Source organism: Cervus canadensis, chromosome 6, assembly GCF_019320065.1.
Source record: "Cervus canadensis isolate Bull #8, Minnesota chromosome 6, ASM1932006v1, whole genome shotgun sequence".
Taxonomy (NCBI): Eukaryota; Metazoa; Chordata; class Mammalia; order Artiodactyla; family Cervidae; genus Cervus; species Cervus canadensis.
The window spans coordinates 72,691,232-72,714,025 of record NC_057391.1 but is presented as its reverse complement, the minus strand read 5'-3'; the positions used below and the strand labels follow the sequence as shown (position 1 = coordinate 72,714,025).

At 38.5% G+C, this 22,794-nt stretch overlaps 1 protein-coding gene across 6 annotated transcripts in view; it reads right to left on the bottom strand.

Annotated features, from left to right (window-relative positions):
- Positions 1–1,902: 1,902 nt before the first annotated feature.
- The window catches only part of FUT8 (fucosyltransferase 8), a 314,622-nt gene continuing 293,730 nt past the window's right edge, over positions 1,903–22,794 (bottom strand). For all 6 annotated transcript variants that reach the window (XM_043472310.1, XM_043472309.1, XM_043472307.1 and 3 more), the window contains 2 exons: positions 11,431–11,581; positions 1,903–2,907 (listed from right to left, as the gene is read on the bottom strand). In XM_043472310.1, coding sequence (XP_043328245.1) covers positions 2,590–2,907; positions 11,431–11,581 — 469 coding nt within the window. In that variant the 3' untranslated portion in view covers positions 1,903–2,589. The remainder of the gene's footprint in view (positions 2,908–11,430; positions 11,582–22,794) is intronic.

The window sequence follows — 22,794 nt, the reverse complement described above, 5'->3', positions numbered from 1 at the left end:
CTTGATGATGTGCAAAAACGCAGCTCAGGAAAGTTTTTCAGAAGCCAGTGGTCAGCAGTATTCATTAGTCATTCACACCTGCAGGCTGAACAGTTTGGTAGTTCTGTTTTGCTTTCTGCTTAATGCTATTGGCTGCTTAGCTATTAAGGTCAGAATCTAAAGAGAGACTCTTCCATCCCCCACCATACTTTTTCATTTTAAATCTCTGCTTCAGAGTTTCACTTCCTGTATGACAGAGTTTTAGCACCTACTGAACAGATCTTCCAATGGATAACAATGATCAACATCTGACAAAATAAGAAAAAGCTACTCAAAGCCACTGAAGTAGCAGACGAACTCTGGAAAGAGGCTGAAACTTGGAAGAAGAGAAAGGTACAACATGAGTTTTCCATTTTTATGGCTTTTAGGTGGATAGAAAACTGCCATCTTTCTGGCTAAAGAAGCAGGGGACGTCACAGAATCAGAGCAATGACAGCTGCTGGAAAGTGAGGATGGAAATCTCAGAAGACAGAAAGCCAAAGAAAGGGCTTCAAATTCTATGTGTAAAATCTACCCTCATCTCTAGTTGACTCCTAAACCATATACATGTGGGGCAGACTCCAGGTAAAGATAAAATAATTTAGATTTTGTGCTGTTGCCCAAGACACAGTTTATAGATTGAGTCCAATGAAGTTAAATGTCTGCACAAACAAAAACATCAGTGCTTTTCAGAGGAATATAACAGAATCTACAACATAAACACTTACAATATTCAAGATACAAGCTAAATTTACTTAATATTTGAATAACTAGAAAAATATGATTCTTTCTCTAGAGAAAAGACAAATAGAGACCAACTTTGAGATTAATTAGGCATTAGATTTAGCAGAAAAGGATTTTAAAGCAATCATTATAACTATGTTCAAAGAAGCAGAGGAAAATGAGCTCATAATGAATAAAAACAAGAGATCTCAGCAGAGGAAATAAAATCCCATGGTTACTGATGCTCTGATGACAAGTGAGATGAAAATTAGAAAATAACTTGCATTTCAAAGTACCTCTGCTCAGTTGGAAATTTTTGTCTCAAATGATTTACTTGTACCAAAACTAAATTGAAAATTGCTTACTGATACTAGACAGTTAGATCTGGGAGACTTGACTGGAAAAGTAGGAAGAATTTAGGGAAGTTTGGTGGGGATTTTTTTATATACAGACATTTTCATTTAGAGATGATGTGAAGGACAGGATTTTTTAGTCTAGGATTCCTAAAATTTAATACCAGGCCTGCTACTGGTTCCTACATGGATCAAAATTTTCTTTCAGAAGATAAAACAATGCTATGAAATACTCCTACCAGGCATCTAAAAAGAGGCAGGCCGCTGAGAAGAGGAAGTGATCTTATAAGGAGAAAAGTGACATTCAGAGAGAAAGCATAGGGGGCATCAAAGTCTTGTCTTTTGAAGTGATTCTGATATAGAATTACTAAAAAGAAATACCTGGATGAGATAAATCCCAAGTTCATTTTTAGTCTCATACTGGTTCCCCTCTACTTTGTTCACCAAACTCTATATACTGTTGGACACGCATTTCAGAAACAGAGCCAGCTTCCCAACACCACAGATTCCTGGTACTCTCAAAAGCAGGACATGATAGCAAAGGGCACAAAATCATTTCTTGGCTGAAATAACAGGACTCAACTCACAAGAGTTGAGTGTTCTGAGCAACTCTACAATGTGCACCAACTAAACTCAGTGTTCAGTGTTAAAATGGACCAATGACTCTCCGAGCTAAGCCATTCAATCCAAAACACAAAAATAAAAAAGTAAAGCAGAAAAACTGTAAAACTCCTCTTTTTATCATCATTTTCCATTATAATGCTGACTACATCATCATCTGATATAAAATTCTAGAAACTCCACAAAATTCCTCTTTTTAAAATTTATTTTTTTGTTATCAAAGAGAATGTCCAGAAACATTGAGTACTAAAGAATCTGTTCATGGCATTGTTTTACAAAAGTTCCTAATGGAGTGTGAATATTTTATTTTCTGTTGTATCCTTCACTTATTAATGATGAGGTGGATGAACCGGTGCAATTACTTTAAAAAAAAAAATTCCAGACAAAAACATCCATTCTCATTCTGAATCTGTTGACTGGAGTGAATTCAGTGGTTACAATACCACCACTGGCTAAGAATCAAGCTCCCCACAAGAGGGAACTATTCAAGTCATCTCATTTGGTCACACAGGTCTCTCAGGTATAGGCACCATGTTTGAAGTCTCACACAAAATGTCTGTGTCACTTAAATTACACAATGTGGCAGTGTTTGTTTCATGGGGACATAGTCTTGAAAGAAGGGGTAACGTAGAAAACAATCTGTTTGCATGTTATACGTGAGTACATTATTGGACTGTGCATGGGTTTAAGGGCACTGTAGCCCTTGTTAAAGAGCAATTCCACCAATGAAGCATCTGTCAGATCCCAGCTGCTCCTGATGCCGAAGATGTTGACTCATTTTAACCATGGGCTGTTAGGTTGGGGCCTTCTTCATCTACTGTTTGGCTCAAATGGTTTGAACTGAGTTTGGTGGTCTTTCTGGTCCATCTAAGCTTTATTTCTCAGCCTCAGGGTATGTGGGGTACTTGACCGTTTCTATCTTCTCTCGAACTTTGTAGGAGGGATACAGGCCCGTCCTTCCCAGTTTTCTGTTGACACCTTTAGAATAGCCATCCCAATGATTTCCAGCCACACCAATGATATCTCCAGGTTCCATGGGGATTTCATCTGCAGTTCGAGGTTCGTGAGGATAAATGGCAATCTGGTTGTGGGCATTTTGGCCTCCAAAATAGTAGATGTCATCCAAAGAATGGAAGTTTGCAGAGGCATCGGGATGCAGTGTCTGCATGATCTCATAAGCAACTCGACAGACCTTGGGAAAGCACGAAAAAAATATTTATTAGTACATGTAAGATCGCCTTCGTAGCAATCTGAGAGCCCTTGCCCAAGAGACGAGGACCAAACTAGAACTGGGACTGAGAGAATGAGCCACAGGTTTTCAGTCCATTTGCTCTGAGATGATGGTACAAAGTCATTCTTCATTTCTTTGCCTGTATCTTTTTTTTAAACATAAAAGATAATTACAATTAGGATCTCGCAGAGAAAAAAATGTATGTGTATATATAGTGCAAAGTATTTTGAGAATAAACACTTATTAAGAGCCACAGAGTGCTGGGCAAAAATCACATAGTCTGTGCCCTTGGTGAACTTAAGGTTCAGGATTATAAATACTTTACACAAATGCTGCTGCTCCCTGTCTTTCATTCAGTGTTAATAAATCACATACTCTTTTCTGCTAATTTAGATCTGGTCTCAGAACCCTTCTCAACAGAAACTCATGCAATTACTGACAATCAACTATTGCCAAATGAGCTAAAACATATCTGCCACTTCTGTTCTGAAGAGTTTTATGTGTGATGTGTAGACAGCAGCAGCCTAGACTGAAACAAGATGAACTAGCCTTTGGGGAAGGTGCATCTACCTGATGCATTTAAGGCTACTTAAAAGATTCCTTTGTCCAAAGAACACCTACTATTCTCACTGGATGGCAGCTGAAATTCCACAGACTGAGCTTCATTCCTTGAACTTCAGACTTGCTAATAAAGGTAAACTATCTTAACGGAGGTATAACATTTTAAGCAACTAACAAATATATTCATTATATAGTAAAAGGGCTTCAGAAACTTTTTTAAGAATAAGTGAAAACAAAAGAGAATACTATCATTTTGCTTAGAAAATTCTTCCATTATATACTATGAACACAGGACTCAACTGAGGTCAAATTTTTCTACATCTCCAGTTGTAGTTATCTCAGTTAATGAAGTTTTATTGTCCCTATATCAATACTTTTGCACATATTTAAAATGATGCTAGTAATAATTGTTAATCTTCTCAGTGGAGCAATTTAAGATACCCAGTAGTTCTTAAAAACTTTGGCATTCACAATATCAAAACTGAATTCTTAAGTGTTATGAGTAAACGGAATATGACTAGATTAATCAACAACTTAAGTCTTTAAAAAAATTTGAATTTCAGGAACTGGAAGGGCACTTTTTAAATGCCATATGAAATTTGCAAATAAGTTTAGATAGTATTTTTAATTTTGCAGATAGGGACTAACTCTAGTGCTAGGATTTCAACTAGACATAGAACCAAGAGAATAAGTTTGCTTTCAAATCTGCTACTTTGTCCACAAACTAATTTTATATTGGGAATGTCACAGTATGATTGACATCACTGGTGGAATACTGAAACTATAACAAAATGAGGCTAAAAAGGATTTTGAACTTGAACTTCATATTTAGTCAAAGGTCCACACAGGGCATGCAAAACCAAGTGAAGACTTTGGAAAGAAAGAATATAAATAATTAAAACAAAGCAGCTCCAAGAATAGCAAAGTACAATAACAATGACAGAGGTTAATATTTACTGAGTTTTACTTAGTTTTTCCTGTCGAACATTGCTTCTAATGTCTAATTTAATTGCCAGGAATCCCATAATATTCTATCATGTTTGTTTTATGGATGTCAAAGATCAGTTAAGAAAAATGGCCAGAGTTATACTATTATTAAGCGGCATATTCAGGTTTTGAACCTAGGTAGAATGTGTATACTTGTTAACTGCTAAGCATATGTTTTCTTGCAGATCCTATTCTCCATGCTCACATTTTAGATAGGGTAAGGCCAAGGCAGGCCTTGGGAAAACCTGAGTCGTATTTTCAGGGCCCCTCCACCCCCTTTCCAATTATCCCTAGTCAGGGATGCTAGACCTTGTACTGCCTTGGGATGATCACAATGTCCATCACGGCAAAGGACCCTGATGTGTCTTCTCCTTTCACTAATTAACTTCTCATTCTCATAAAAACAACACTGCCTTCAGTCCCACACCCTTAGGAATGCGCTTTTTTTTGAGGGTATTCCTAATGATCAGTTTATGTTTGGTAGCAATAGTTACTCCAATACTTTGGTCACCTGATGCAGAGAGCCAACTCACTGGAAAAGACCCTGATGCTGGGAAAGATTGAAGGCAAAAGGAGAAAGGGGTGGCAGAGGAATGCGATGGTCAGACACCATCATTAACTCAATAGACATGAATCTGAGCAAACTCCAGGAGATAGTGGAGGACAGAGGAGCCTGGCATAATGCAGTCCACAGAGTTGCAGAGCTGGTCCTGACTTAGTGTCTGAACAACAACACAATCAATACTTGTTGATGTATGAACCTGATGGATAACATACATACTTTTTTAAGCCAAAGAAATTACAAATGGTAGAGCTTTCAGATACAGAGGTGGGCCAATAAAAGGCTCCTTCTTATAATAATGGCAATAATGAGAGCAGCTGAGCCTACTGACCACTGTTCTAATAGCTGGGCTTGTACACACACTTTTTCTCAACTCATTTAACCCTCACAACAACCCTATGAGTTGGTTACTATTATATTTATATTTTATAGCTGAAGAAACTATACCAAAGAAAGATTAATTTTCAAAAATTAAAATGAATAAAGGGGTTAGTAAATGGCAGAATACTCTGGCCACCGGATGTGAAGAACTGACTCATTGGAAAAGACCCTGATGCTGGGGAAGATTGAAGGTGGGAGGAGAAGGGGACAACAGAGAATGAAATGGTTGGATGGCATCACCGACTCAATGGACGTGAGTTTGAGTAAGCTCTAGGAGTTGGTGATGGACAGGGAAGCCTGGCGTGCTGCAGTCCATGGGGTTGCAAAGAGTTGGACACGACTGAGTGACTGTACTGAACTGACTGAAATGGCAGAAATGTAATTAGGACTCTGTCTCTAAACCACACACTGAATTGCCTTAGAGTGTTAGGATAAGAACCGAGAATAGTCCCTGCCTCAAAGTAGCCATTCAATAAGTACCTTCTGAATGAATACTGCTCCATGTATAATACCAGTCCAGCAGCTGAGATGCAAGTCCACTGGTGATATTAATCCTTAAGATTCATATATAACATTCTGAGTAATTAATTTTTTTCTCTATGTTAACCAGGGGCAATTTACTGTAAAGAGTTAGAAAGCTGACTATAGTGTCAATGTTTGCATTTAATCACTCTAGGTGTCCTCTCTGGGCTTTACAAATCCAAATCACATAGCAGGTAAATGACGCCTTCCAGCTGATGTCAATACTCATCTTTGATACTTGACAGGTAGCATGATTCAGAGGAGTAGTCTCTATGGTTTGCAAAGCAGTGGATGGCCACATGTAATATGCTTTATTTAACTCACTGTTGACGTGTCACTGTATTGTTTTTAGAATACTACTAAGCACACAGTTATGAGTAAGAGCAAAAATCCTGCCAAAGGATAAAACACAGATATGATTGTATTAAAAAAAAATTTAGAAAGGAAGGAAAGTCCAAAGAAAGTCTGAATTTTGACCCTAACAACCAGCTGAGCTTTGTGTGAACCTCCAAAGCTTTCTGAGAGCAGATGGGATATAGGTTTTCTGTCAAAATAGATGGGGCCAGAAAGATCTCCCAAGTGTGAAAGGCTGGAAGTGGGCTCGTGTCTCTCTGTGTGAGGCTGGGGTATCTGCGTTTTTACTGCAAACTGCTCTATTCTGCTCTTCAGTGAGAGGACAGTTTCCACTGCTGTTTCGTAACCACACCTCCATGGAGATCCGTGTCCAGAGCTGTCTGTCTGGAAATAAAATCAATCAGTGCCTGGCTTCTCCTTCTGGGCTTTCCAAAATCTGATGCAAAGTGTGACGAAGCCAGTTTTGTTTTGTGTGATTTGGAATGAAACAACAGAAAATGCCACAAGAATGTCTCATTAAGTGCCACACAGGAAGTGTCCCAGGGGGAAAAAAAAATTTGTCCTATGGTGATTTTCATGACTGAGAAACTACTGAACAAATACTGACTGCTCCTTAAAAAATGTCGATTACCTATAGTCTTTGAAATGGTCATCTACAACCATTTTTGTAAATGAGATTCCAAGTGATAAAACCTGATTCTAAAACTTGATAGGCAGTATTAAAAAAAAACAAAACCTTTCTGATATTTTGCCCATCTACAACTGAGTGACCTGTCAACTGCTGTTATTTCTCCAAATGTAATTTCTTTGCTTCAGATGATTTCATTAAATATGAAAATAAGCGACATAGTAGATGCTTAGGGCATACACAACTTCCAGTAACACAGAACAAGGTTAGAGTATTTGGAAGAATAGTCTGGAATGTGACTCACTGCATAGCTTTCAAAACTTAGTTGATGTTCTCTGCCTCTACATTTCAGACTAAATGCTAAAGCTTGTTTTCCTCCATTTATGAAGCTTTTAGGACAAACCTGGCTTTGAGAAACAGCTTTGATGAAGGAATTCAGAAAACTAAGAGTAACAACAGTAACAAAATTAGAGAGCAGAGTCATATTCTTGGCTTTTAAAAACTTTTCACTTAAGGAGAAAGAATTCCCAAACCTTATTTGTGGATATAAAACCAAGGATGTTTAGAAGCCCTCAGGCTGAGAAGAATGGATCCAAAACTTTATAAAGAATCCTGATTAAGGAGTCATGACATTTCTGCCTGTAGTTTCTCAAATATCAACCAGGCCTTGCAATTTCCTTCCAACAATGCTTTTTATTCTTCCAGGATTTTCTACAATAGCACACCGTCAACAGATAAACTCTCACTTGTTATATAGCATAAATGCTCTCAAAGGGTAGTAGCATACAGGAGACAGAAAGTTTACATGACTGAAACTGTAGAATTGCCAAAGCATTATGAAGAAGAGTCTAAACTTTATTCCTTCTCACCATCTCTTGAAATGAGATTATCATCAAGGAAAATTTGAAAGTTGGTTGTCCATATTTTATTCTGTGCTGAGATTTGGTTCTCATTGCTTTATTTTCTTGTCCCCCTTCCCACTTTCTAGCACGCCTGTGGCATATATAAGAAAGCCTGCAGATTAATTTCCCTAAAGTTAAAACTATACACAAATTCACCTACATTTGCAACAGCAAATACTGTTACTTATCACTCACCCTTTGGGAATGAAGAGTTTTTGTTTTTTAAAATTCATTACATGGTGATACTGTCCTTCAATAAGCTAAATAAAATTAAGATGGTGCCTTGGCATAGAAATTAATATGCTGAATGTTACTGTTTGTTCTTCTTTATGAAGAACTGTTACATGTATCAGTGCACACAATGACTAGGTGGACCCTACACATCACCTGTGACCGTAAGTAGAGGTAATGGTGTCCTTGAATAGCATGTTTCATGTTCCTTCTAAAATGTGAGAACATATAGTCTGGAATGGGGCCATGTGAAAAAGAGCTGCTCAAATAAATACTGTAGAGTCTAACAGGCAAAAATAGTCCTATACCTATTCCTATATAAATAATAGCAGGTAACATTGCATTTAACATATCGCTCAGTACTATTCTCAGTGCTTTTCACCTATAACAACTCTTTAATCCTCACAAAAACTTTATGCAGTAGGTATTATTATTACTATTATTACAGGAAGGGAAAAAAAAAAGTCAGTGATAGTCTAAGCAATTTGTTCAAATGCCACAGTCACTAAGTGGTCAAAGTTGTATTTAACACCCAGGTAGTGTGACCCCAGAACCTACAATGCCTCATTCTTGTTCCCTGCCTTGGGAAGTTAAAGGTTTGACACTTACGCCATCAGTGAGTTCTTCTCAAACTCCACTGCTGCTGTTGTTGAGACATTTTGGGGGCATTTTTCTAAAAAAAATCCCAATTTTGATTTATGGCAAGGAAATCTCTATGAGCCAGCAACCAACTGTACTCACACTATAAAAATATTAAACTTTATCAAATGCCTTTATACTAAAAATATTTTCAAAAAATACTTAAGTGCAAGTAAGCTCAAAGATTTATCACCAAGTGTGGAATTATTCCACAATATCAAACACTAGAGCCATTAGTCATCAAGAAAGGAGGTGATCACATTTAGCAAACTGCTACTCATTATATAAATATAAGGTATTTTTACTATTAAACTTTTATTCTCAACCCTAACATAAAATGTCTGAGATATTTAAATCTATTTTGGGACATGAAATATTGGTTCAAATGAGGAGAGTTCTTTTGGATGAACTTTGACTTGCCAAGATTCTAACAAACAATATAATATATAATCACGAATCTTATTCCTTCAGACACAATCAGACCTCTCAGCACTCTTTCTTCATATAAACTGTCTTTCTGGATCTGAGGTCTGAAGAACACACTATATTACACATAAAATAGAACAAAGAAGTATGAACAATATGCTTTTCAAATCTGGACAGGTTTCCATTATCATGAAGTGACAGAGCTCCTGACTTTTGGGTCAAAAGAGTTATGAGGCTATAAGGACCAAAAATTCTATAGCACATCACTAAAAAAGAATTAAAAAAAAGAAGATTTTTCTTTCCAGAATGAGCCCTAACAGCCTAATTAAGGAGAGTTGGAAGAAAGGAAGCAAAACACAGAGCACTTGTAAGTCTCACCGTCTACCTACATGTAAGGTTTGCCAATGTTTAGACATGCTTTATTTAATTTCCAGTGTGTGTGCATGCGTTCAGTCACTCAGTTGTGTTTGACTCTTTGCAACCCCATGGGATTATGTAGGCAAAGATAAGCTCCTCTGTCCATGGGTTTATCTAGGCAAAAATACTGGAGTAGGTTGCCATTTCCTCCTTCAGGGGGATCTTTCCAATCCAGGCATTGAACTGGCATCTCCTGCATTCTTTTACCACTGAGCCACCTGGAAAGCCCTTTATTTAATTTTAGAGCTTTATAATTAGAGCAGCGGTTCTCACAAGGATGATTTTGCCCTCCCATTTCTCCCACCTGGGACATTTGGCAACGGTCTGGAAACGTTGACTGTTACAACTTGAGATGAGGGTCTACTGGCCATGGATGCTGCTAAGCATGCTACAGTGCACAATACAATGGCCCACAACAACTTATCCAGCTCCCAAAGTCAATGGTGCCAGGCTGAGAAAACCTGGACTGAAGGAACAGACTTTAGGCCTAAAATTTATGCCTAAGGAGGAGGTGGTGCATCTGGAAAAGTCATTCTTGATTCAATCACTCTAACAACCACCATTCAAAAATGTGTTATTTGCACCTGTTGATCACACAGGCACATAGCCAGATTATCAAAAGCAGTTGAGAGGGACTAGGTAGTTACAATGCCTCGCTCCACCTCCCATAAGAATAGAAAAAGGACCTTCTCAATGATAGGATCCTAACCCCACTTAGGGAGAAATATCAGCTATGGATGCCTTCGTGTTTCCCTTCTGATGCGGACTGCTGCTTTGTGACTCCTGTTCTGGGTAGCTGTCTTCGGGTCTTAAGTTGTAGTCTTATTCCACACTGAAGGAACTCATACAGCCTTTGTTGGGGTAAGTATCTTTCCAACAATCATATCACCACACCATTGTGATAAAGCGCATTGTCACATAATAAAACTGGCTATTTTCTTTATACTCTCTGCAGTGTATTCCCATGTAAATGACGTAACTTTCCTTTTCACATTTTCTTTTCTCTGCTTCTTCAAGCTTTCAGACATATATTTATCTTACATGGTTTATATTTCTTGGTAATTATTCCCTAGTTATTTCATGTGAATATTTTGCTCACTAGATTCTGGACCAGGCTAAGATGTGTATCTTCAATCCCATGAAATTCCCTCTACCCCAGCATAGATCTGAGCACAAACAACCACTTAATAGCTTGTTGAATAAACTAACCAACAATATGCACATAAATAAGAGAGCTGAATAAAATCCATGACAAATATTCCTATGTTGATATTCCACTGGGCAAATAAGGCTGATTGGACACTCATAAAAACACATACACCAAACCAATAACATATACTTTTTCTGTAACAGTTAAACTCAAAGGATGATTATAAGATGGTACTGCTTAAATATATTGTACTGTTTCTTGCTAGGTAGAAATGTAAAAGGAATTACATTTCCTCTTTCTTATTTTCTACAAAGCAATGAAGTAAAGCAAAATGCTGAGCATTTAAGTCTCTCAGTATCAGTGCACTGACGTGTAGAAATGGATGGATTCCGGTTACATATTGATTGAATGCAAAATCAGAAAGTATTAAGTAAACTTACTTGCTGTTTCTGTTAAATGCTGTGAATAAGCCAAATACTTTATTTACAACAACCCCAGTAGCTGGCTTCATTAGAGATGTATTCAACAATTGCTTGCAAACAACTGAATGTTCAATGTAATCAAAAAGCTATGCTTTCTGGAATCTTCTTATCTTTTCACAAAAGAGACCATTTCTCAATATTAAAATGTTGCACTTGAATCATGATAACTAACATTTTTAAAAAAGATCCAAGAACCTCCTTGCCTAATATAACCAGAGTATTGACCATTTAAAAATGCTTACCTGGGATGAAAAAGTACACACCAGGAAGTCTGCCTGGGAGAGAAAGTGTATATCCAGGATCACACCTCGAAGTGAATTTTCTGTGTATCGATTGTGCAGTCCAGCTGACCAAGAGATAGAGTTATCACTAATAAATTCATAATTGGGGTACCTAGAAAAAGAAACAAAATCACTGAAATCACACAATTCTATCAGGAAGTAGTAGCCTATCAACAGGAGGGGGCCCTCCTTTACAAGAGTGCCTCTCTTTCCAACAGTAAGGAGAGCTTGAACACTGGCACTCAATAGAGTAGCTGACAAAGCATCTTTGAATCCACCGATGGGGCAGAAACCGCTCTGGGGTGTCCTGTATGTTAGAAGCTATTGGCATGTCCTATAAAGTACACATATGCATCAGAATGTCCCTTTCAATTCAAGAAATAATTGAAAACAGGAATTTCTTTCTTTGTAACAAGTGACCTTGAAGAGCTTTTTCAACCTGCTTTCATTTTTTTTTTCACATCAACACATTTTCCTTTTATGCATTCCTCTCCCACTTTTATTCTTATTCCTCTCCCACTTTTTCATCTTTTTAAAAGTGTAATTTATATATTGTCTTTTTCTTCCAGTTTTACTGATATATAATTGACACACAGTACCATATAAGGGACAATGAACCGACTTACACACATCACGAAATGGTTACCACAATGAGTTCAGTCACTATCCCTCATCTCCTAAAGAGACAACTTTTTTTAAAAAGGAAAGAAAAATTTTTCCTTGTGATGAAAACTCTTGGGATATAATGTCTTAACAAATTTCAATTGCTGTGGCTACATTCAACACTATGTTGACTAAAAAGTGGTGAGAGTGGCCATCTTTGTCTTCTTCCTGATCTTAGAAGAAAAACTTTCAGCTTTTCACTGCTGAGTATTATGCTAGCTGTGGGATTGTCATATATTACAGCCTTCGTTATGTTGAGGTGTTTCTTCTACACCCACTTAGTTCAGAGTTTTATTATAAATAAACGTAGAATTTTGTCAAATGCTTTTTCTGCATCTATTGAGATGATCATATGATTTTTATCCTTTGTTAATGTGGTGTGTAGCACTGATGGATTTGCAAATATTGAACTATCCTTGCATCCACAAGAACATGGTGTATGATCTTTTTAATGTGTTGTTGGATTCAGCTTGCTAACATTCTGTTAAGGATTTTTGTATCCTATCAATGATATTGGTCTGTAAGTTTTGATTTTTGTGGCATTTCCGTCTGGTTTTTTAATCAGGGTGACCTCTGCCTTGTAGAATTGAGTTCAGAAGTCATCTTCAGTTTTTGGAAGTACAGGCATTAATTCTTCTTTAAATATTTCATAAAATTCACCCATGGGGCCATCTGGTCCTGGACTTTTGTTTGTTGGAAGCTTTTTGATTAATCCTGATTCAGTTCCATTACTGGTAATTGATTTGTTCATATTTTCTATTTCTTCCTAATTTAGTCTTAGGAAACTGAAAATTTCTAGGAATTTATCCATTTCTTTTAGGTTGTCCATTTATTCACGTATAGTTGTTTGCAGTAATCCCTTTGATCCTTTGATTTCTGTGGTGTTGGTGTTAACAGACTGCTCATCTATGCTTTGCTTAGTACTTTTGGGGTTTGTTCTTTTGTTTGAAACACATTATTTGTCACCTTATTTTTGCTTAATTCTCTGTGTTTATTTTTATATATTATTAGGCAGGCCAGTTATGTTTTCTGTTCTTGGAGAAGTGAGCTTATGTAGGAGATGTCCTGTGGGGTCTAGCTACATACTCCCCTCTGGTCAGCAGAGGTTGTAGGTGGGCTGAGAGGGCACTTCTGTGGTGGTGGGGCCAGCTACTGTGGGCAGGCTGGTAGGCAGGGTTGGCTCTCAACTCAGTTGGCTGCCATGTCCTGCCTTACGTGGGGGCTGCTAACGACTGGTGGGTGGGTCTGGGTCCTGACACAGCTGGCTACATGGTCTGGGGAATCTTAAGGCTGGTGCCAGCCCACTGGTGGATTGGGCTGGGTTCTGGTCTCCTGACTGCAGGTCTGCAGGTCCTAAGGTTGGTCTGGTCTTGATGGTGGGCAGTGCTAGGTCCCAGCACAGCTGGCTGTGGGGCCTGGGGATCCCAGTACTGGAGGCAATCAATTAGTGGGCACATAAGCCCCCAGTGCTAATAGCCTAGAAGGAAGACTCGAAAATGGAGCTTGCCAGCACCAGGGGCTGTGAGGCAGAATGAGCTCCCCACTGCCTGTGGCCAGGGTCTGTAACCTCAGGGGGAGTCCCAGTTGCCTTCTGCCTCTCCAGGAGGCTCCAACCTGCTTTCAAATTTGGTCATTGAGTTTTTCCTTTAGAATATAAATATCATGATTAAATCTCATTTAACCTTTTAGTTTAGAATTTGTGATACTTCAGACTTGTCTCCTTTAACCTCCATATGCAGGTCTGGCACGCATGCATGCTGTCTCTTCAGTCGTATCCGACTCTTAGCAACCCCAGGGACTGCAGTCCGCCAGGCTCCTCTGTTCATGGATTTCCCAGCCAAAAATACTGGAGTAGGTAGCCATTTCCTCCTCCAAGGAGTCTTCCCAACCCAGGGATCAATTCCACGTCTCCTGCATTGCAGGTGGATTCTTTACCGCTGAGCCACTGGTGAAGCCCTAATCCCCATAAGCACCATCTTAACAAATAATGGTGATAAAGAAACCATTCTAATAAATTTATGTAAGTAAACTCCCTGTAGATGTCCAACAACTAATATTGTGGTACTCCTGAGAGGATATGTGTTAAAAATATTGAATGTGTTTAAAAAGTCTACCATATATTCAAATGATTCTACTCTGAATCAGAGGTTTAATTATATTTTAATAGAGAGTGAATAAATTTTCTCAGTACATGTGATAGATCACAGTTAAGTTGTAAACTTTGGGAAGTTACATGCAAAAGGGATAATCATTGTACCTATTTTATATAATTTTTTAATAATTAAATTAAGCACTGTAAACAGCTTAGAGGAGTATCTGGTATACAGGAAATGCTCAATAAATTTAGCTAATCAACTAGCTGTGACTGTCAAACATTCTTTCCCCAGACATCCACTTGGTTTTATCTCTTACTTCTTCCTTGTATCTCTGCTCTAATGCTGACTTGTTAGTGAGGAGTTTGGCAAACCTTAACCTTTCTACTTGCTTAATTTTTCTCCATGGCTCTTTTTATCACTGGACATAATATATATTTCAGTACAGTTCAGTTCAGTAGCTCAGTCATGTCTGACTCTTTGCGACTCATGAATTATAGCACGTCAGGCCTCCCTGTCCATCACCAACTCCCGGAGTTTACTCAAACTCATGTGCATCGAGTCGGTGATGCCATCCAGCCATTTCATCCTCTGTCATCCCCTTCTCCTCCTGCCCCCAATCTCTCCCAGCATCAGGGTCTTTTCCAATGAGTCAACTCTTCGTATGAGGTGGCCAAAGTATTGGAGTTTCAGCTTCAGCATCAGTCCTTCCAATGAACACCCAGGACTGATCTCCCTTAGGATGGACTAGTTGGATCTCCTTGCAGTCCAAGGGACTCTCAAGAGTCTTCTCCAACACCACAGTTCAAAAGCATCAGTTCTTCGGTGCTCAGCCTTCTTCACAGTCCAACTCTCACATCCACACATGACCACTGGAAAAACCATAGCCTTGACTAGATGGACCTTTGATGACAAAGTTATGTCTCTACATTTTAATATGCTATCTAGGTTCATCATAACTTTCCTTCCAAGGAGTAAGCGTCTTTTAATTTCATGGCTGCAATCACCATCTGCAGTGATTTTGGAGCCCAAAAAATAAAGTCTGACACTGTTTCCACTGTTTCCCCATCTATTTCCCATGAAGTGATGGGACCAGATGCCATGGTCTTAGTTTTCTGAATGTTGAGCTTTAAGTCAACTCTTTCACTCTCCTCCTTCACTTTCATCAAGTGGCTTTTTCGTTCCTCTTCACTCTCTGCCATAAGGGTGGTGTCATCATATCTGAGGCTATTGATATTTTCCCGGCAATCTTGATTCCAGCTTGTGCTTCTTCCAGCCCAGCGTTTCTCATGATGTACTCTGCATATAAGTTAAAGAAGCAGGGTGACAATATACAGCCTTGACATACTCCTTTTCCTATTTGGAACCAGTCTGTTGTTCCATCCAGTTCTAACTGTTGCTTCCTGACCTGCATATAGGTTTCTCAAGAGGCAGGTCAGGTGGTCTGGTATTCCCATCTTTTGAAGAATTTTCCACAGTTTATTGTGATCCACACAAAGGCTTTGGCATAGTCAATAAAGCAGAAACAGATGTTTTTCTGGAACTCTCTTGCTTTTTCGATGATCCAATGGATGTTGGCAATTTGATCTCTGGTTCCTCTGCCTTTTCGAAAACCAGCTTGAAAATCTGGAAGTTCACTGTTCACGTATTGCTGAAGTCTGGCTTGGAGAATTTTGAGCATTACTTTACTAACATGTGAGATGAGTGCAATTGTGAGGTAGTTTGAGCATTTTTTGGCATTGCTTTTCTTGGGGATTGGAATGAAAACTGACCTTTTCCAGTCCTGTGGCCACTGCTGAGTTTTCCAAATTTGCTGGCATATTGAGTGCAGCACTTTCACAGCATCATGTTTCAGGATTTGAAACAGCTCAACTGGAATTCCATCACCTCCACTAGCTTTGTTCATAGTGATGCTTTCTAAGGCCCACTTGACTTCACATTCCAGGATGTCTGGCTCTAGGTGAGTGGTCATACCATCATGATTATCTGGGCTGTGAAGATCGTTTTTGTACAGTTCTTCTGTATATTCTTGCCACCTCTTCTTAATATCTTCTGCTTCTGTTAGGTTCATACCATTTCTGTCCTTTATCGAGTCCATCTTTGCATGAAATGTTCCCTTCATATCTTTAATTTTCTTGAAGAGATCTCTAGTCTTTCCCATTCTGTTGTTTTCCTCTATTTCTTTGCATTGATCGCTGAGGAAGGCTTTCTTATCTCTCCTGGCTATTCTTTGGAACTCTGCATTCAAATGGGAATATCTTTCCTTTTCTCCTTTGCTCTTCCCTTCTCTTCTTTTCACAGCTATTTGTAAGGCCTCCTCAGACAGCCATTTTGCTTTTTTGCATTTCTTTTTCTTGGGGACCGTCTTGATTCCTGTCTCCTGTACAATTCATGAACCTCCGTCCATAGTTCATCAGGCACTCTGTCTATCAGAGCTAATCCCTTGAATCTATTTCTCACTTCCACTGTATAGTCATAAGGAATTTGATTTAGGTCATATCTGAAAAGTCTACTGGTTTTCCCTACTTTCTTCAATTTATGTCTGAATTTGGCAATAAGGAGTTCATGATCTGAGCCACAGTCAGCTCCCAGTCTTGATTTTGCTGACTGTATAGAGCTTCTCCATCTTTGGCTGCAAAGAATATAATTAATCTGATTTCAGTATTGACCATCTGGTGATGTCCATGTGTAGAGTCTTCTCTTGTGTTGTTGGAAGAGGGTGTTTGTTATGACCAGTGTGTTCTCTTGGCAAAACTCTATTAGCCTTTGCCCTGCTTCATTCTGTACTCCAAGGCCAAATTTGCCTGTTACTTCAGGTGTTTCTTGACTTCTTACTTTTGCATTCCAGTCCCCTATAATGAAAAGGACATCTTTTTGGGGTGTTAGTTCTAAAAGGTCTTGTAGGTCTTGTAGTAAATATATATTTACTGTTTATTTTAGGCTTCCCTGGTGGCTCAGTGGTAAAGAACCTGCCTGCTAAGCAGGAGATCTGGGTTTAATCCCTGGGTCGGGAAGATCCCTTGGAGAAGGAAATGGCAACCCACTCCAGTATTTTTGCCTGGAGAATCCCACGGACAGGGGAGGCTGGCAGGCTACAGTCCATGGGGTCACAGAAGAGTCAGACATGACTTAGCAACTAAATAAAAACTGTTTACTGTCTGTATTCATTTCCACCTCCATCATCCCTAATTAGAATGTAAACTCTATAAAGAGAGAGAGATTTTTTCTGCTCTGTTTACTCTGTTATTCTCAGCACCTAAAAGAGAATCTAGAATGTAACAGAATATCAATAAATATTTGTTGAGTGAAAAACAGTTCCTATTCATAAGCCCTGAGACAGCAAGAGTCAGTTTACGTGGCTTTTTCCACACAGTATTTCCCAAAGCTTAGCTATGCCTTATTTTCCTTTGCATCACAGCATCTAGAACTCCACATAAAGTCACGTGGATAAACACATGAACAAGTGAGTGCTACCCACGACTGGGACGTTTTCCTAATTCCCTAACAGCTGCTTCAGATTTCTCTTCATTCCACAGCCTCCAAGGAGTTTTCTCTGACTGCCTCTAATGATGACTGTGAAGAAAAAGTCTCTGAGCACTGTTTCAGACTGGTATTCAGTGATCAGATCCATTTGGCCTCATTATTTTTGACATTTTGCCCTCCCAGCTCTGAATCAGGGAGATGAAGGAAATGTCACATTTGTTCTATAAAGAAAACAACCAAAGAGACTTTTAATGTGATTCCTGTGATGATGCACATATCCAGGCATGGGGCTAAAGCAGAAACAAATAAATATGAAAAGACTGGAGGGTGAAGGAGGAGGGAAATTGTTAAAACACACCAGTACAGATTGTAGCCTAGAGTAAAGACTAACTCTGTCAGCATGGTATAGGTACTCAGTGGAACAGAGTGATCCTTTTTCCGAGAAGTGATACTAACATTATGCCCTTCCGAACTTAAAGGCCTCTTTCTAGCACCAAACCAAAAGAGCACCTAAGTTCCTCAGGCCTTATCTCTACATGCAAAAGAGCCTGATGAAGGATACTGAGTGTTGAAAAAAACAGAAACAATGCAAGTAATGAAGGAAGGAGATTCTGTACTTCCAACAATGAGCATGGAAAACTCCACAGACATATACTTCTTTCTTGTCTTATGCTCACAAGTACACAGCAGAAGAGGTCTTCCAGTGTGAGATTGCAGAGGCTGGCAATGATTTTAAAAAGTATCTTTTTTTCTTCCATGTTGTAAAAATTTATTTTTTATATCACCCACAAAGAACTAACTTGAAATTAAAAATAGTATCAAATTTTCTTTTGTGAAGTCTTTCTTCAGATTGAGGGAAAGACCCCTCTTGACTTCACTACCTAGCATACAACTCCTTCAGGACAAGTACTGATATATGATGACACTGTGATTAATGGTTACATGTATACTGCCCATCAGTTAGAGAGATACTCATTGAGAGGAGGAGCCACATATTATTTTTGGTTTCTTTGTATTTCTAATGTGAGAAATGGCAGGCTGGATGAAGGTGCAAAGTGGAATCAAGATTTCCGGGAAAAATATCAATAACCTCAGATATGCAGATGACACCACCCTTATGGCAGAAAGTGAAGAGGAACTAAAGAGCCTCTTGATACAAGTGAAAGAGGAGAGTGAAAAAGCTGGCTTAAAACTCAACATTCAGAAAAACGAAGATCATGGCATCAGTCCCATCACTTCATGGAAAACAGGTGGGGAAACAATGGAAACAGTGACAGATTTTATTTTCTTGGACTCTGAAATCACTGCAGATGGTGACTGCAGCCATGAAATTAAAAGACGCTTACTCCTTGGAAGAAAAGCTATGTCCAACTTAGACAGCATATTAAAAAGCATAGACATTACTTTGCTGACAAAGGCCTGTCTAGTCAAAGCTATGGTTGTTCCAGTGGTCATATACAGATGTGAGAGTTGGACTATAAAGAAAGCTGAGCGCCAAAGAACTGATCCTTTGAACCGTGGTGTTGGAGAAGACTCTTGAGAGTCCCTTGGACTGCAAGGAGATCCAACCAGTCCATCCTAAAGGAAATCAGTACTGAATATGCACTGGAAGGACTGATGCTGAAGCTGAAACTCCAATACTTTGGCCACCTGATGTGAAGAACTGACTCACTGGAAAAGACCTTGATGCTGGGAAGGAGGAGAAGGGGACAACAGAGGATGAAATGGTTGGATGGCATCACCGACTCGATGGACATGAGTTTGAGCAAGCTCTGGGAGTTGGTGATGGACAGGCAAGCCTGGCATGCTGCAGTCCATGGGGTGCAAACAGTCGGACACGACTGAGCGACTGAACTGAACTGAACTGAATGCCCTGTAACTGTGTCTAGCAAATTGTATGTAGTTCGATAAAATAGTGAAGACATTTACCACAATGGCTGATTCTTCATTTGATATGGCAACCAAATGCTTTAGAAAACCTTTTTAACAGATTTCTCTTGCTTCTATTCATTTAAATAAACTTAATTTTAGGAAGAGCTCATCCAGCATTTTTCACAAAGAGCAAAATAAATATGTAAATATTTAATCTGAGAGATTTTTAATAGCTTGTTTTTGTTTCCTGTTTCACTCCTACCCTCAATCTTCATTATCTCAGAATACAATATTGGATAGACAATTTTAATAGTTCTTATTTCTTTGACTGCCAAAGATTTTTAGATTTAAACACTCTAATACTGAATTACCTGAGGAGATCTCCATGTTAGCAAAAGCTGTCATGGTCACTGGGATGCTGGTGCTAAAATCTCGTGAATGAAAGCGAAACCTGAGGTATAATACTAAGCAACAAAGCATTAACTACTGGAGTCACAGACACAAACTAATCTTGACCCCTTTTACAAAGAATAAGTTACTCAGTAAAAAGGTTTCTTCTCTGTATGAATCCTATGCATCACTTATGTTTGCATCACTCTTTTGCATCCTCTCCATCACTCTTCACCCTCCTGAAGCAGAAAAGTCTTATAATCACCTTGGATACTATATACCTTGTTGAGAAATTAATTCATGTTTTTGGTCTTCTGAAACAATAACAGAGGTTTTATGACTTGTTTAGGATCAAAACCAGTCATGAGAGGTCAAAAGCAGAGTTAATTCAGAGAGGAAAAAAACATTTAAGTAAAATAATGAAGGCGAGACATAGCATTTAAATTCCTGAGAAAATCTTTAATTGACTCAAAAAAACCAAAAGATTTCCAAAGAGGAACAAATATGCATAAAATGCAATTGCTACATTTATAACAGGAATATGGAGGAAAATGCTGCCTGAACTACCATGGGGAGAGAAGTTACTAGCTACTGACCCCCCCCCCCCCCCAAAAAAATCAAGTTTTTCTATTCCCACAATCCAAGTATCTACTGCCAACTGTACTATAAGGATTGCTTGGTGTAAGAATATCATGCTGTGCTATGGATCACAGATGTAACATGTTCATATTTGTTTATCTAAATATTTTCAAGCCCAGAAATCTAGATTAAGGAAATAATATGGATAATTTTAGGCACACCTCACAGCACTGTAAATAACCTGTCAAATATTAGGAAAATGGTCAAGTAAGCAATGGTATTTCCATTCACTGGATATTTAATCACTAAAAAAAAAAAGAGAGAGACTGACAATGACTTTTTTTTAGCAACCTGTGAAAAGGGATCTATTGCTGTATTAAGAAAAAGAAGAGTTCAAATTATATAGAATATGATCAACTATTAAAATGTATAACTATATAAATATCTGAAGGAAATACATTGATATTTAAATAGTTGTTAACCACTGAGTAATGAGATTATGAGTAATATTTTTTCCTTGTTTGTATACTCACCAACTCCATATTTTCTAATGAGCATGAACTATTTTGTTTATCAAGGGGAAAATTTACGATGCATTCAATAACAAGTAAAAGACTAAATAAAGTAATATTTTAATATTTTTTCAACTAAGCTACAAATTCAGTCAGGTATTTTAAAATGAAGGACTAGGATGAACTATTTCTACTTTGTTTCTAATAGGTCTGCATATCAAACTGGAATAGTATCTGTGGAATTTTTTTCTTATGTTTTGTGTCCAAGTCTTCATTTAATCCCTAACACTTATATAAGAATATATAACTTGGCTTATATTTGGCTGATGAATTTCTTGGCCCTTTGGCTTGTATGTGTGTATATGTGTATGTGAGAGAGAGAGAGTGTGTGTCCGTGTGTATAATCCATAGAGGGAGCCTTAAAGAAAAAACAATTTATATCAGGTTAATTTGCATTCTTATGAGGTAGAAATAGGGTTTAAAGGATTATCCAGTGATTTGGATAAATACTTGCATTATAGTATTCATTCCAGATTTGTTTTTCTTCCCAACATTTGTTTTTCTTTGTGACATAAAAAGGATTGAGAAACAAATTAATTAAAAGTCAAATAGGTCAAATGACTAACTGCTAATAAAACGTCTTCAAACTGACTGGACTGAAATGAATGTAACTCAGTACTTACTGAACACTTACTGGAACCAGGTATAGTTTCAAAGTGCTTATAATGTGAGGGAACCAGAAATAAGCAAGTGCTAAATATTAAGATAAATGCACTTAGGGGAGGAACACTTAGTCAAGGGTTCAGGGATGATTTCTGGAGTAGAAGGTATTACTGAACTGCAAGGAAACCAAACCAGTCAATTCTAAAGGAAATCAACCTTGATTATTCATTGGAAGGATTGATGCTGAAGCTGAAGCTCCAATACTTTGGCCACCTGATGCAAAGAGTCGACTCACTGGAAAAGACCCTCATGCTAGGAAACATTGACGGTAGGAGGAGAAGGGGATGACAGAGGACGAGATAGCTGGATGGCATCACCAACTCAACGGACATGAGTTTGAGCAAACTCTAGGAGACAGTGAAGGATAGGGAAGCCTGGCGTGCTGCAGTCCACAGGGTCACAAAGAGTCGGACACAACTCAGTGACTGAACAACAACAAAAGCACTCCTCGTACTGTCCGTTCCCCTACGAGATTAGGAATTCCTTGAGAGCAGAGAGTGTCTTGCGTATCAGGAACTCCCCAGCACCTAGCACAGTGCCTGAAACACAGGCGGGCGGGCTCAGTGATGATGGTGTTGCTCAGTACAAGCTGGCAGTCCTGATTCTTTCACCGACAAAACTCCTCTTTTGATTCTCTTTTAAAAAAAATATAATCTCCAAATTCCAGATGTTTTTACAAGGTGAAAACTTGCATCTTACACATGGTTTCAGTTGCCTTCGATTCTTAGTGAAGACTGTAAGAGCAAAAGGACAAGTATGCGGTGTGTTTCATTTTTAACAGTCTTGTGAATTGGTTAGTGTTATGGACTGAATGTTTGTGTCCCCTCAGAATTCACATGTGTAAGCCCTAACTCCCAATGTGATAATATCTGGAGATGGGGCCTTAGTGTGAGGCCCTCATGATGGAATGAGTATCCTTACAAGAGACACCAGAAAGCTTGCCCTCTGTCTTCCAAGCACACAAAGGTCGTGTGAGTGTATTACGAGATGACTGCTGCCTACAAGTCAAG